The sequence below is a fragment of the Sapajus apella genome, unplaced genomic scaffold, assembly GCF_009761245.1.
Source record: "Sapajus apella isolate SASKATOON/1434 unplaced genomic scaffold, GSC_monkey_1.0 scaffold2, whole genome shotgun sequence".
Lineage (NCBI taxonomy): Eukaryota > Metazoa > Chordata > Mammalia > Primates > Cebidae > Sapajus > Sapajus apella.
Window position 1 is genome coordinate 80,459,071 of NW_022436942.1, and position 11,467 is coordinate 80,470,537.

The 11,467-nt window shown below is 54.3% G+C and overlaps 2 protein-coding genes across 2 annotated transcripts in view; both read left to right on the forward strand.

Annotated features, from left to right (window-relative positions):
• The window catches only part of LRRC43 (leucine rich repeat containing 43), a 55,258-nt gene extending 48,046 nt beyond the window's left edge, over positions 1–7,212 (forward strand). Inside the window, exons 2-7 of the mRNA XM_032283446.1 lie at positions 224–527; positions 3,547–3,688; positions 3,890–4,018; positions 4,108–4,290; positions 4,611–4,644; positions 7,057–7,212. Of these exons, the coding sequence (XP_032139337.1) occupies positions 224–527; positions 3,547–3,688; positions 3,890–4,018; positions 4,108–4,290; positions 4,611–4,644; positions 7,057–7,184 (920 nt within the window). The 3' untranslated portion in view covers positions 7,185–7,212. The remainder of the gene's footprint in view (positions 1–223; positions 528–3,546; positions 3,689–3,889; positions 4,019–4,107; positions 4,291–4,610; positions 4,645–7,056) is intronic.
• A 76-nt stretch (positions 7,213–7,288) lies between these two features.
• Positions 7,289–11,449, forward strand: B3GNT4 (UDP-GlcNAc:betaGal beta-1,3-N-acetylglucosaminyltransferase 4). The gene is made up of 2 exons (XM_032242545.1): positions 7,289–7,518; positions 10,244–11,449. Exon 2 carries the CDS (start codon positions 10,253–10,255, stop codon positions 11,294–11,296), a length of 1,044 nt encoding a protein of 347 aa, XP_032098436.1. The 5' UTR covers positions 7,289–7,518; positions 10,244–10,252; the 3' UTR covers positions 11,297–11,449.
• Positions 11,450–11,467: the final 18 nt, after the last annotated feature.

Below are 11,467 nucleotides of genomic sequence, written 5' to 3' on the forward strand. Positions count from 1 at the left end.
CCCAGGAGGCGGAGGTTGCAGTGAGCCGAGATCGTGCCATTGCACTCCAGCCTGGGTAACAAGAGTGAAACTCCGACTCAAAAAAAAAAAAAAAAAAAAAAAAGAGAGACAAGACTGGGTTTCTCAGAGCCTTCCTGCCTCCTAGCATGTTCGTCTGCTCACACGTGAACCTCATCTATATGTCAGGAGCTGTGTAACACACACGCCCCAGGCATCAACTGAGCACGTCTTGGAGACAGCAGCCTTGGACAAGTTTCTGTCTTCCTGCAGATCGTCAAGCCCTCTCCCAGCTTAGAATTATTAGTTGAGGAATCTCCTGAAGAGGTCATTGAAAATGTCATCGAAGATGTTGAAGAGGTCACTGAAGAGGTGGAAGGGTCTCTGGAGTCTGAGGTGGAGGAGTGGGGAGAGTCGGAAGTGTCCGTCATCTCAGTCCCTTCAACCGTCTTGCCGACGCCGAGGGCCTCTGCAGAAGAGCTGGCCAAGTTGCGGCCACGTATAGATCCCCGGCTCTGCCCATCCCCAGGGTAAGGATGGAAACCTGAACCAGGGCAAGTGGTCAGGGCAGTAGGGTCATAGCCTAGACCACACCGTGGCCTCCGCTTAAAAGTCCTGAGGTGGGCTAGGTGCAGTGGCTCACACCTGTAATCCCAGCACTTTGAAAGGCCAAGGCAGGCAGATCATGAGGTCAAGAGATCAAGACCATCCTGGCCAACATGGTGAGACCCCGTCTCTACTAAAAATATAAAAATTAGCTGGGTATGATGGTGCACACCTGTAGTCCCGGCCACTAGGGAGGCTGAGGCAGGAGAATTGCTTGAACCCAGGAGGCGGAGGTTGCAGTGAGCTGAGATTATGCCACTACACTCCAGCCTGGCAACAGAGTGAGACTCCATCTGGAAAAAAAAAAAAAAAACAGTCCTGAGGCTGAGTCACTCCCGGATCCCCCACCCCCAGGAAGGGTTAAGGCCCCACTAGGCTGTTAGCTGTGCAGGGGGCATTTGGATTCAGCCCTCTTTCCAGGAGGGTTGAACGCTAAATCCTTCTACTCTAACCGCCTACTCAAAGTACAACTGGGTCCCACTTCCCTGACCAGCCAAGATTTTTGGAGTAATTAAATTTCTTTTTTGAGGGTACAGAGTCTCACTCTGTCACCCAGGCTGGAGGTCAGTGGTGTGACTTTGGCTTAATACAACCTCCACCTCCCAGGTTCAAGCAGTTCTCATGCCTCAGCCTGTAGCTGGGACTACGGGCATGCCTGGCTAATTTTGTATTTTTAGTAGAGACAGGGTTTCGCCATGTTGGCCAGGCTGGTCTCAAACTCCTGGTCCCAAGTGATCTGCCTGCCTCGGCCTCCCAAAGTGCTGGGATTACTGGTGTGAGCCACTGCACCTGGCCTGAATTTCTTGAGTTGATTGAGAGATGATAAATTAACAGCCCTTTTCATTTCAGCCCTTGGGTGGGAAAACCTTTTTTGGTTTAACATTTTAATCCATCTAAGATGTATTCTGGCATATCAAGTCCAATCTAGCTCCATTCCCTCTTTTTTGTGCTACTTTTGTTATGAAGATTATAGTAATTTTCATAAATATTTTATCATTATAAACATATTAATATGTTACAGACCAGACTCAACAATACATTGTTATAATTATTGACTTATATAATCAATGTCTTGCAGAGAAGAAAGGAGAACACAAATATATTTATAAAGATTTTTTTTTTTTTTTTGAGACAGAGTCTTGCTCTGTCACCCAGGCTGGAGTGCAGTGGCATGATCTCCGCTTACTGCGACCTCTGCCTCCTGGGTTCAAGTGATTCTCCTGCCTCAGCCTCCCCAGTAGCTCGATTACAGGCGCCTGCCACCATGCCAGGCTAATTTTTTTTTTTTTTTTTTTTTTTTTTTTTGAGACGGAGTTTCACTCTTGTTACCCAGGCTGGAGTGCAATGGCGCCATCTCGGCTCACCGCAACCTCCGCCTCCTGGGTTCAGGCAATTCTCCTGCCTCAGCCTCCCGAGTAGCTGGGATTACAGGCACGCGCCACCATGCCCAGCTAATTTTTTGTAGTTTTAGTAGAGACGGGGTTTCACCATGTCGACCAGGATGGTCTCGATCTCTTGACCTCGTGATCCACCCGCCTCGGCCTCCCAAAGTGCTGGGATTACAGGCTTGAGCCACCGCGCCCGGCCTGTTCTTCCTTTTTTCATGTGAATTTGAATTACCCTCTGGTGTTACTTCCTTTCAGCCTGAAGAACTTCCTTCAGGAAGTTAATGTATTCATGTATTGAATTTCTTCTTTTCATGTTTTGTGTAAGACAAATCTATTGGCAACAAAGTCAGTTTTTTGTTTCTCTTGATATGTCCTTATTTCAAAAGCAATTTTGAAAGATAGTTTTGCTGGGTATAGAATTATTGGTTGACAGTTTTGGTGGGTTTTTTTCCCCCCACTACCTCAGAACATTTGTTTTGTTTTGTTTTGCTTTGTTTCGTTGAGAGGGAGTCTTGCTCTGTCACCCAGACTGGAGTGCAGTGGTGGGATCTTGGCTCACTGTAACCTCTGCTTTCTGGATTCAAGTGATTCTCCTGCCTCAGCCTCCAGAGTGTCTGGGCTGACTTCATTAATTTACTGGGCTTACCTGCTGTGATATTTCAGTCTGCAACTTGGTCTCTACTTATCTTTGAGGGAAAATGTTCTCCATCCCCAGTGATGGAATAAGTGAGGAGGTTTGTATTAACATTTAACTTGGACATACTTTAAATTTGTTGGAGTATATTATTAATTCTCCTTCAGGCTGTGATCCAATTGGTAGAACACTTTATGTTAAATCCCTTCCAGAGTGGGATGCTACTTCAGGGTTGACATGGTGTTCTGAGACTAAGGCAATGCCAGTCAGGGGTCTGTGTTCTAGCCTGGGGCTAGGCTAGATTTGTTTCTGCTTTTTTTTTTTCTCCTGCAGCAGGGTCTCACTTTGTCACCGAGGCTTGAGTGCAGTGGCATGAACATGGCTTACTGCAGCCTTGACTTCCCGGGCTCAAGCAATCTTCCCACCTCAGCCCCCAGAGTAGCTGGGACTGTAGGCATGTGCCACCTCGCCCAGCTAATATTTGTATTTTTGGTAGAAATGAGGGCTCGACATGTTGCCCAGGCTGTTTTTGAACTCCTGGGTTCAAGCAATCCTCCCATCTCGGCTTCCCAAAGTGCTAGGATTAGAAGCGAGAGCCACCACGCTCAGCCCTTTGCTGAATTTTTAACAAATAACTCTTGGTACGTTTCGAATGGTTTCTATCAGTTGTTCAGGGTGGTCTTGCCCCTGAAGGAGGGCCCCATGTGCCTTTTTTTTCCCTTTTGCTGTCTCCTCTGCATCCACATTCCTTTCTGGCCTTCTGGTCCTTTCACCCTGCCTGGTGGCAGCCAGGTGCCCTGCCTCACTCTGTGGGCTTTGATGCTCGTGGTCTCCTTGGATGTCCCCTCACAGTCCTGTCCCTGGTTCCCAGCCACAGCCCCTGGGTGACAACACCCACATCTTCATCTCTCCTTCCCCAAGGACCGTCCTCTTCAACACCACCCACAAGCCCTGGGCTGAGGTCATCCCGTGCAACTATGAGATGCAGCACGTGCTCAGGGACCTGGTGCCACTGAAGGCCTTCCTGCTGGCAGGGACCACCGTGACTATTGTGGAGGAGAAGGTGGGCAGGCAGAGGCAGTGCCTGGCCGCCCACAGGCTGCACCTCTGCCCCTGTTCCTGCTCCCATTGGGCTGTCCCCTATAGGAGCTTCACTCCCTGGTTAGCTGAGGTCTCAGCACCGCTCCAGAAATGGTGAGAGAGAGACAACCCCAGGCAGCCCCCGTGGGCCTCTGCTCACTTGAGGCCACATCCCTGCCCCTAGATTCTCTCCTGGCCGGCGGTGCTGCCTGCTGTTGACAGTCCCCTGTCTGCCAAGAAAGGAAAAGGAGAGAAAGACAAGAAAGAGAAGGAGAAAGACAGGAAGGGGAAAGGAGAGAAAGAGCCGGCCAAGGTACCGGGCCCTGGTGCCGGGGACGGCGGTCTGGCCACAGCCTTGTCTTGCTTCGTCCCACCTCGTCCCACCCTCCTGGCCTCCCCCAGCAGGTACCAAAGAAGAAGAAAGAGCCACCCAAGGAGCTCCGGCAGGACCCTCCCATCCTGCAGGTGCTGGGCCGAGGCCTGGTGGTTCTGGAGCCCCTGCTGGTGGGGGAGCCCCTGGTGTCCACCGTGTGCAACTTTGGCGTGGTCCGCACCTTGGCATCCGACAGGCTGGCATTTGCCAGGGTACCACATCCTCCACCTCTGCCTTTGCCCTCCTCACAGGAACCCTGAGGGCAAGCAAGGGCTGTGGGCCCAGGTCACTGGATGGGGAGGAGAGGGTGGGGAGGGCTTTTCCCTGGGTCACACAGCCAGGTGCTGGTGCTGCCACCTGCACACAGGGCCCCTCCTTGGGTTTCAGCCCAGTCAGCCTTCCCCTTAGGGTGGGCACCCTCTCTGAGAGACCCCCGCCTTCCTGGACCTCTTAGAGGGAATGGAGGAGGTGGGGCCCCAGAGAAACCCCTTCTCCAGCACCTTCTCTCTCGTTTTGTGGTTCTTTCTCTCAGGATTCAAAGAAGATTAAGAAAACTGCCAAAAAAGGTGAGTGCCGGTGGTGGTGTCAAAAGGCAGGGAGTGGCAGGAGGACCTGCTGAGGGCCAGCTCTGGTAGAGGCCAAAGGAACAGAAGGGCGGGGAATGGGCGCTTCTGGCCTGGGGAAGAGGCCACGTCCCGCCTTAGGATCCAATGTTAATGTTCCTTCCCTGCAGCCCTCAGACCACCAGGCCTGTGGGTTGTGACGCAGGTGGGGAAGGCACCTGTGGTAGAGCCACAGCAGGGTGAGGGCTCATAGCTGGGGTGGCGTGGGTCCCTCTGCTTCCGAGGTGTCTGCCTCCAGCTCTAGGCTATTGGGCCTCATTTGCTGTAAGAGGAGCCTGGACTTGTCCTGTGGGGAGCTGCAGAAACATCTGAAATGGGTGCATCTCGGGTTTGAGGTTCAGAAAGAATGTCCGGCTGGGAGGGAGAGAAAGGAGACTGGGAGAGCTGTGGGAGGCGGCTGCAAGGCCTGAGGCCCAGTCATAGCCAAGCAGCCATCATGCTGAAGCTGAAAAGTGGAAACAGGCACGGGGCGGTGGCTCACCCCTGTAATCTCAGCACTTTGGGAGGCCGAGGCGGGCAGATCACCTGAGGTCAGGAGTTCAAGACCAGCCTGGCCAACATGGTCAAACCCTGTCTCTACTAAAAATACAAAAATTAACCAGGCGCGGTGGCAGGTGCCTGTAATTCCAGCTACTCGGGAGACTGAGGCAGGAGAATTGCTTGCACCCAGGAGGCAGAGTTTGCAGTGGGCCAAGATCGAGCCATTGCACTCCAGCCTGAGCAACAGAGTGAGACTCTGTTTCAAAAAAATAAACAATAAAATAAAATCACTGAAGAAGTAAATGTTGGAGGGCATATGCTACTGGACTTCAAAACCCATGCCTATATGAACACGTGATTTGTGATACCTGTGGGTTAGGATGGACTTAAAAAGGTTTTTTTTTTGTTTTTTTTGGTTTTTTTTGTTTTGTTTTTCGTATATCTCTTTAATGTCTAGCTGAATTGAAGACACCTGGATTTTTATAGCTACTTCTGCAGTCAACTGCTTGCAATATTTTGCTGTAATTGAAGTGCATAAAGAAAATCCAACCTCAGACCATAATTGGAAAAGAGGGGAGTATTTTAATAGACCCTCAAATAATTGGGGATATTTTTCTTTAAAATTACACCAAATTTGACAAGTGGTAGTTTCTTAAAGATTGTTACAATGTGAAAACTGAATGTATATTGAATTTTTCATAATCAGATTAAAATTCATTGGCCTAGTTTACATTTTGAATGGATATTTTGCCATGCACAATTTGTAACATGCATGAGTTACTTATAAAATACAGGTTAACCAGCTTACGCAGATATTCCAACTGTTGACCCCCGTCACTATCCATTTTCCAAAAATCACGTTCTTTACTATCACCGCCCACGTCATTAGAAAGGTCTTTGAGTATTGCAAAATTGATAAAATTCATGGTGGCAGATACAATGTTATCTCGTTTTTAGGGCAAATGTTATAAATCTATTGAAATACTTTCAGTTGTTTTGCCTGAAGTGCCGGAATTACAGAATTACTTTTTTTTTCTTTTTTCTTTTTCTAACTGTTGCCCAGGCTGGACTGCAGCAGCGTGATCTTGGCTCACTGCAACCTCCACCTCCCGGGTTCAAGCGATTCTCCTGCCTCAGCCCCCATTGCAGCTGGGACTACAGGTGCACACCACCAAACCCGGCTAATTTTTGTATTTTTAGTAGAGACGGGGTTTCAACATATTGGCCAGAATAATCACGATCTCCTGACCTCGTGATCCACCTGCCTCCGCCTCCCAAAGTGCTGGGATTACAGGTGTGATCCACCGCGCCCGGCCGAATTACTTCATTTTTGAGAAAATATCTGCAGCCAGGCACGGTGGCCCACGCCTGTAATACCAGCACTTTGGGAGGCCAAGGCGGGCGGATCACTTGAGGTCAGGAGTTCGAGACCAGCCTGGCCAACATGGTGAAACCCCTGTCTCTACTAAAAATTAGCCGGTCGTAGTGACGGGCGCCTGTAAACCCAGCTACTAGGGAGGCTGAGGCAGGAGAATCGATCCCAACTACTCGGGAGGCTGAGGCAGGAGAATCGCTTAAACACAGGAGGTGGAGGTTGCAGGGAGCCTAGATCACGCCACTGCACTCCAGCCTGGGCGACGGAGCAAGACACTCTCAAAATAAAAAGCAGCTAGTTCGTCTTGCAATTCACAGCTGCGACTCATTAAATGATCTAATTAAATGCAATTTGATTTTATTTCTCATTAGCTAAGACCTGAAGACCGAAAACTCCCGCCAGGACGGAGTCCAGGGCTTGCATTTGGGATGGGTCAGGGCGGCCGAGAACGCCAGCCCATTTGTCTCCCGGGACTCATGCTCGCGTTTTTATTTTCTCAGAAAAGCCAAAAGCCGTGATTCCCATCTACGAAGGCGATTACCAGCCCGAGCCCCTGACGGTGGAGGTGCAGATCCAGCTGAACCAGTGCCGCTCGGCGGAGGAGGCGCTGCGCACGTTCGCCGTGTAGGGCGCGGGCAGTAAAGGCTGTTCCCAGCGCTCCCGCCTCGGCGTCGGTCTCTCAGCTCGCGTCGGAGGGCGGGTGTGGCGCCGGCGTCCTAGGGAGGAGGAGCCTCTGCCCGGCTGGGTTCGTGCGGACCCCAGGACTGGGTGGGGGACGGGACACGTGCGTCCAGGCGCGGGCGTGGCAGAGACTGGCGGCCCGGAGCCCGCCCTCGCCAAAAGCCCCGCCTCCCCATAAGCCCCGCCCCAAAGAGCCCCCACTCGAGCTCCGCACACCTGGGCACTATCCGCCCTGGCTCCGCTGCGCCAGCTCCTCGCCTCTGCCCCGGCGTCACGCTCAGGTAGGTCGGGAACCGGGACCCCGCTGCTGTGAGGGAAGCTGGGTCACCATGTGGGGAGGGGCGTCGCTAGGGCGGCCGTACCTTTGCACCCCGCAGCCGGTTCTCCGGTCCCCTCCCGGGTCCCAGCGAGGACGCCGGCCCCGCCCGGGTGCGGCGCGGGTCTGGCCTTAGCAGGCCGGGCTCGGGGCCCACGGGCTGCTCGGCTTCGGTTCTCCGGGCTGGGGATAGAGGCCGGAGCCGGGCGTCGTGGACCCTGCCAGCCTGGGCTGCCCGTCCCCAACGCGCCGCGCTGCCTCCAGCCCCGGCCCGGGGTCCCCTGCGGGGTGGGTCCCTGTCTCCGCCAGCCCTCCAGAGACCGTCGCGTTGAAGGAATGAACCAGAGCTCGGCCCCTGTCCGCGCCGGGGCACTTGGGTCACCGCGTCCTGTGGGGACCCGAGGCGGCTCTCGCCCCAGGCCGAGCCTCAGGACCCGCAACCACCAGGAGGGGTCGTGCGCCCCGCGGCGGGTGGGGAGCAGGGCTCTGGGGTCACCGCGACGGGGACCCTGCTCGGAGGGCGGCGGGGCGAGGCCGTGCGGTCAGCGCGTGGGGACGCCCGCGGAGGAACGGCGCCACCGGGCCGCGGCGCAGCCTGGGCTGAAACCTCCCGGGACGGAACCAAGCCACCTACTGTGCGCCCTTCTCGTTGAATGGCACCGCCGCCCACCCGGGCCCCTAGCCCACAGCCCGCGGTGCTCGCACACCTGAGACCCATCTCGCTCCGACCCCGCCACCGCCCGGCACTCTGAGCACGGAGACAGCCTCCAGCTGCCCTTCTTCCTCCCTCCCCAGCTTTCCGCAGCCCACCAGGGAATAAGCGGTAGGAGTGAGCTTTTACCAAACGTAGATCCTTTCAAGGCCTCTGCCAGACCTTCCTGTCCCCCCTCCCCTCCCCCGCATAGATCTCCAGGGCGCTCAGAAAATCCCGGTAGGTGGCTTTCGCCTGTAGTCCCAACACTTTGGGAGGCCAAGGTGGGAGGATCGCTTGAGGCCAGGAGTTCCAGACCAGCCCAGGCAACAAAGGGAGACCACATCTCTGCAAAACAGCCGGGTCCTGCACGCCTGCAGTCCCAGCTACTGGGGAGGCCGAGGCCAGAGGATCGCTTGAAGCCAGGATTCCCAGGCTGCAGTGGGCTGATTGTGCCACTGCACTAGAATCTGGGTGACAGAGACCCTGTCTCAAACAAAACAACAAAAATCCTAGCTCTTTCACTAGCCTGGCTGGCGTCTCCTACTGTAAACCCGCTTGGCCGCCCCCCGCCCTTCTATTTCCCCTCACTCCTGCTCTGGAGCCGCCTGGTCTTCACGCAGGGCACCCTTCCTCGCTCGGTTCTTGCTCAAATGTCCCCTCATCAAGGAGGACTTTGTTAGCTACCCTTAGCTATGGGATCCATCCTCCAGCCATTTCACTTCGTTAGGCTGTAACTTCTAGGCGTACCTGGTTTCTATGTGTTTTGTGCTCTCCTGTCAGGGCAGCGGCCCTATCTTGCTTGCCACTGAATCCCTAGCACCTAGCAAGTTGCTTTTCTGGTAGTAGCAGCTACGGCAGTGGCCATTGCGGCAGACTAGTCAGAGGTGAAGGGCCAAAGACTTGGCGGTGGAGGGGACTGGGGCAGAGACACTGGAGGGACAAAAATGATGAGAAACTGAAGCCTGTCTTTGCTACTGTGGACCTCGGGCAGGCCATTCTGGTGGATTCCATCTCCTCCTCTTTGGGTCCCTGGGAGAAATCAGCACTTAGAATGGGGTGGGAAGGTGGGTTGGGATGTCTCGGAAGCCAACCCTGATACAAGTCCCCAGCTTTCCTGCCTCCCTCTTGCTGTGTGTTTTGTCTCAGACTCCCCCTGGAAGCCCTGATCTCTGAGGCAGGTGTGAAGCGGTGTGTGCTTTGGTGGCCACAGCCACCCTGTGGTGCTGGTTCTTCTTCCAGGGAGGCAGTGCACTCCCAGTCATCTTGGAGGGGCCCAACACAGAACCCCACAGGCACCAGGCTTTTTTGGGAGAGTTTGACTTCACATTTGAAGAGCCCTGAATGTCAGTTTCATGCTTAGTGAATCTGATCCAAAGCTATACTGAGTCTGTGCCATTTTCTTTTTTTTGAGACGGAGTTTCGCTCTTGTTACCCAGGCTGGAGTGCAATGGCGCATTCTTGGCTCACGGCAACCTCCACCTCCTGGGTTCAAGTGATTCTCCTGTCTCAGCCTCCCAAGTAGCTGGGCAGGCATGTGCCACCACGTCCGGGTAATTTTTTTGTATTTTTAGTAGAGACCGGGTTTCACCCTGTTGGCCAGGATGGTCTCGATCTCTTGACCTCGTGATCCACCCGCCTCGGCCTCCCAAAGTGCTGGAATTACAGGCGTGAGCCACTGTGCCTGGCCCATTTTCACTAAAACTCATCACGTCCTGGGAGAAAGGCGGGGAACACTTATGGTGTCAGCTGTAAAGTGGCTACAAGTCATTTTGGGAAAAACAGACCCAGGTGTCCTCAGATGATGGTAGAGGGCAAGGGCTGGCTGTGTTTGGCCCATCCTCAGAGGAGGGCGGACTCTGGAAAGAGTCTGAGGACACGCTGAGAATAAAAGGAAGCCTGGAGGCCAGCAGGGACTCAGCTGCTGGGGTGCAGTTAACTCCTGCCCAGCTCCTGGGGACAGGGACAGGGACCTGCTCAAGCGGCTCTCTCCTTGCAGGGATTGGCAATGCTCCGCAAGCTGGGCTGGCTGGTTTCCTACAGCCTGGTTGTGCTGCTGCTGGGCTGCCTGCTCTTCCTGAGGAAGGAGGCCAAGCCCATGGGAGACCCCACAGCCCGCCAGCCTTTCTGGGCTCCTTCAGCGCCCTGCCACAGCCGATGTCCACCCAACCACACAGTGGCTAGTGCCTCTTTGTCCTTGCCTAGCCGTCACCGCCTCTTCTTGACCTATCGCCACTGCCGAAATTTCTCTATCTTGCTGGAACCTTCAGGCTGTTCCAAGGACACCTTCTTGCTCCTGGCCATCAAGTCACAACCTGGACATGTGGAGTGGCGGGCGGCTATCCGCAGCACATGGGGCAGGGCTAGGGGCCAGCAGCTGAAGCTGATATTCCTCCTAGGAGTGGCAGGACCCACTCCCCCAGCACAGCTGCTGGCCTATGAGAGTAGAGAGTTTGACGACATCCTCCAGTGGGACTTCACTGAGGACTTCTTCAACCTGACACTCAAGGAGCTGCACCTGCAGCGCTGGGTGGCGGCTGCCTGCCCCCAGGCCCGCTTCATGCTAAAGGGAGATGATGATGTCTTTGTCCATGTCCCCAATGTGCTAGAGTTCCTGGATGGCTGGGACCCGGCCCAGGACCTCCTGGTGGGAGATGTCATCCGCCAAGCCCTGCCCAACAGGAACACTAAGGTCAAATACTTCATCCCACCCTCAATGTACAGAGCCAGCCACTACCCACCCTATGCCGGTGGGGGAGGATATGTCATGTCCAGAGCCACTGTGCAGCGCCTCCAGGCCGCCATGGAAGAGGCTGAACTCTTCCCCATCGATGATGTCTTTGTAGGTATGTGCCTGAAGAGGCTAGGGCTGAGCCCCACACATCATGCTGGCTTCAAGACGTTTGGAATCCGGCGGCCCCTGGACCCCTTAGACCCCTGCCTGTATAGGGGACTCCTGCTGGTGCACCGCCTGAGCCCCCTCGAGATGTGGACCATGTGGGCACTGGTGACAGATGAGGGGCTCAAGTGTGCGGCTGCCCCCATACCCTAGTGCTGAGGTGTGGGTTGGGCAACAGCTGGAGAGTGGACTCTTGATTTTCTATCATAATGAGAAATTGATCCCTGCTGGTCTACAGGAAATGCCGACTTGAGTTTTTGTAACCCCCTCACCGTGTTAGCTCTAATTAAAAACACTGCAACCTGGCTAACTTGTGTTGAATGG

Bases quoted from the DNA above. Each gene is read 5' to 3' on its own strand.
- B3GNT4 (XM_032242545.1), top strand. From the start codon at position 10,253: ATGCTCCGCAAGCTGGGCTGGCTGGTTTCCTACAGCCTGGTTGTGCTG.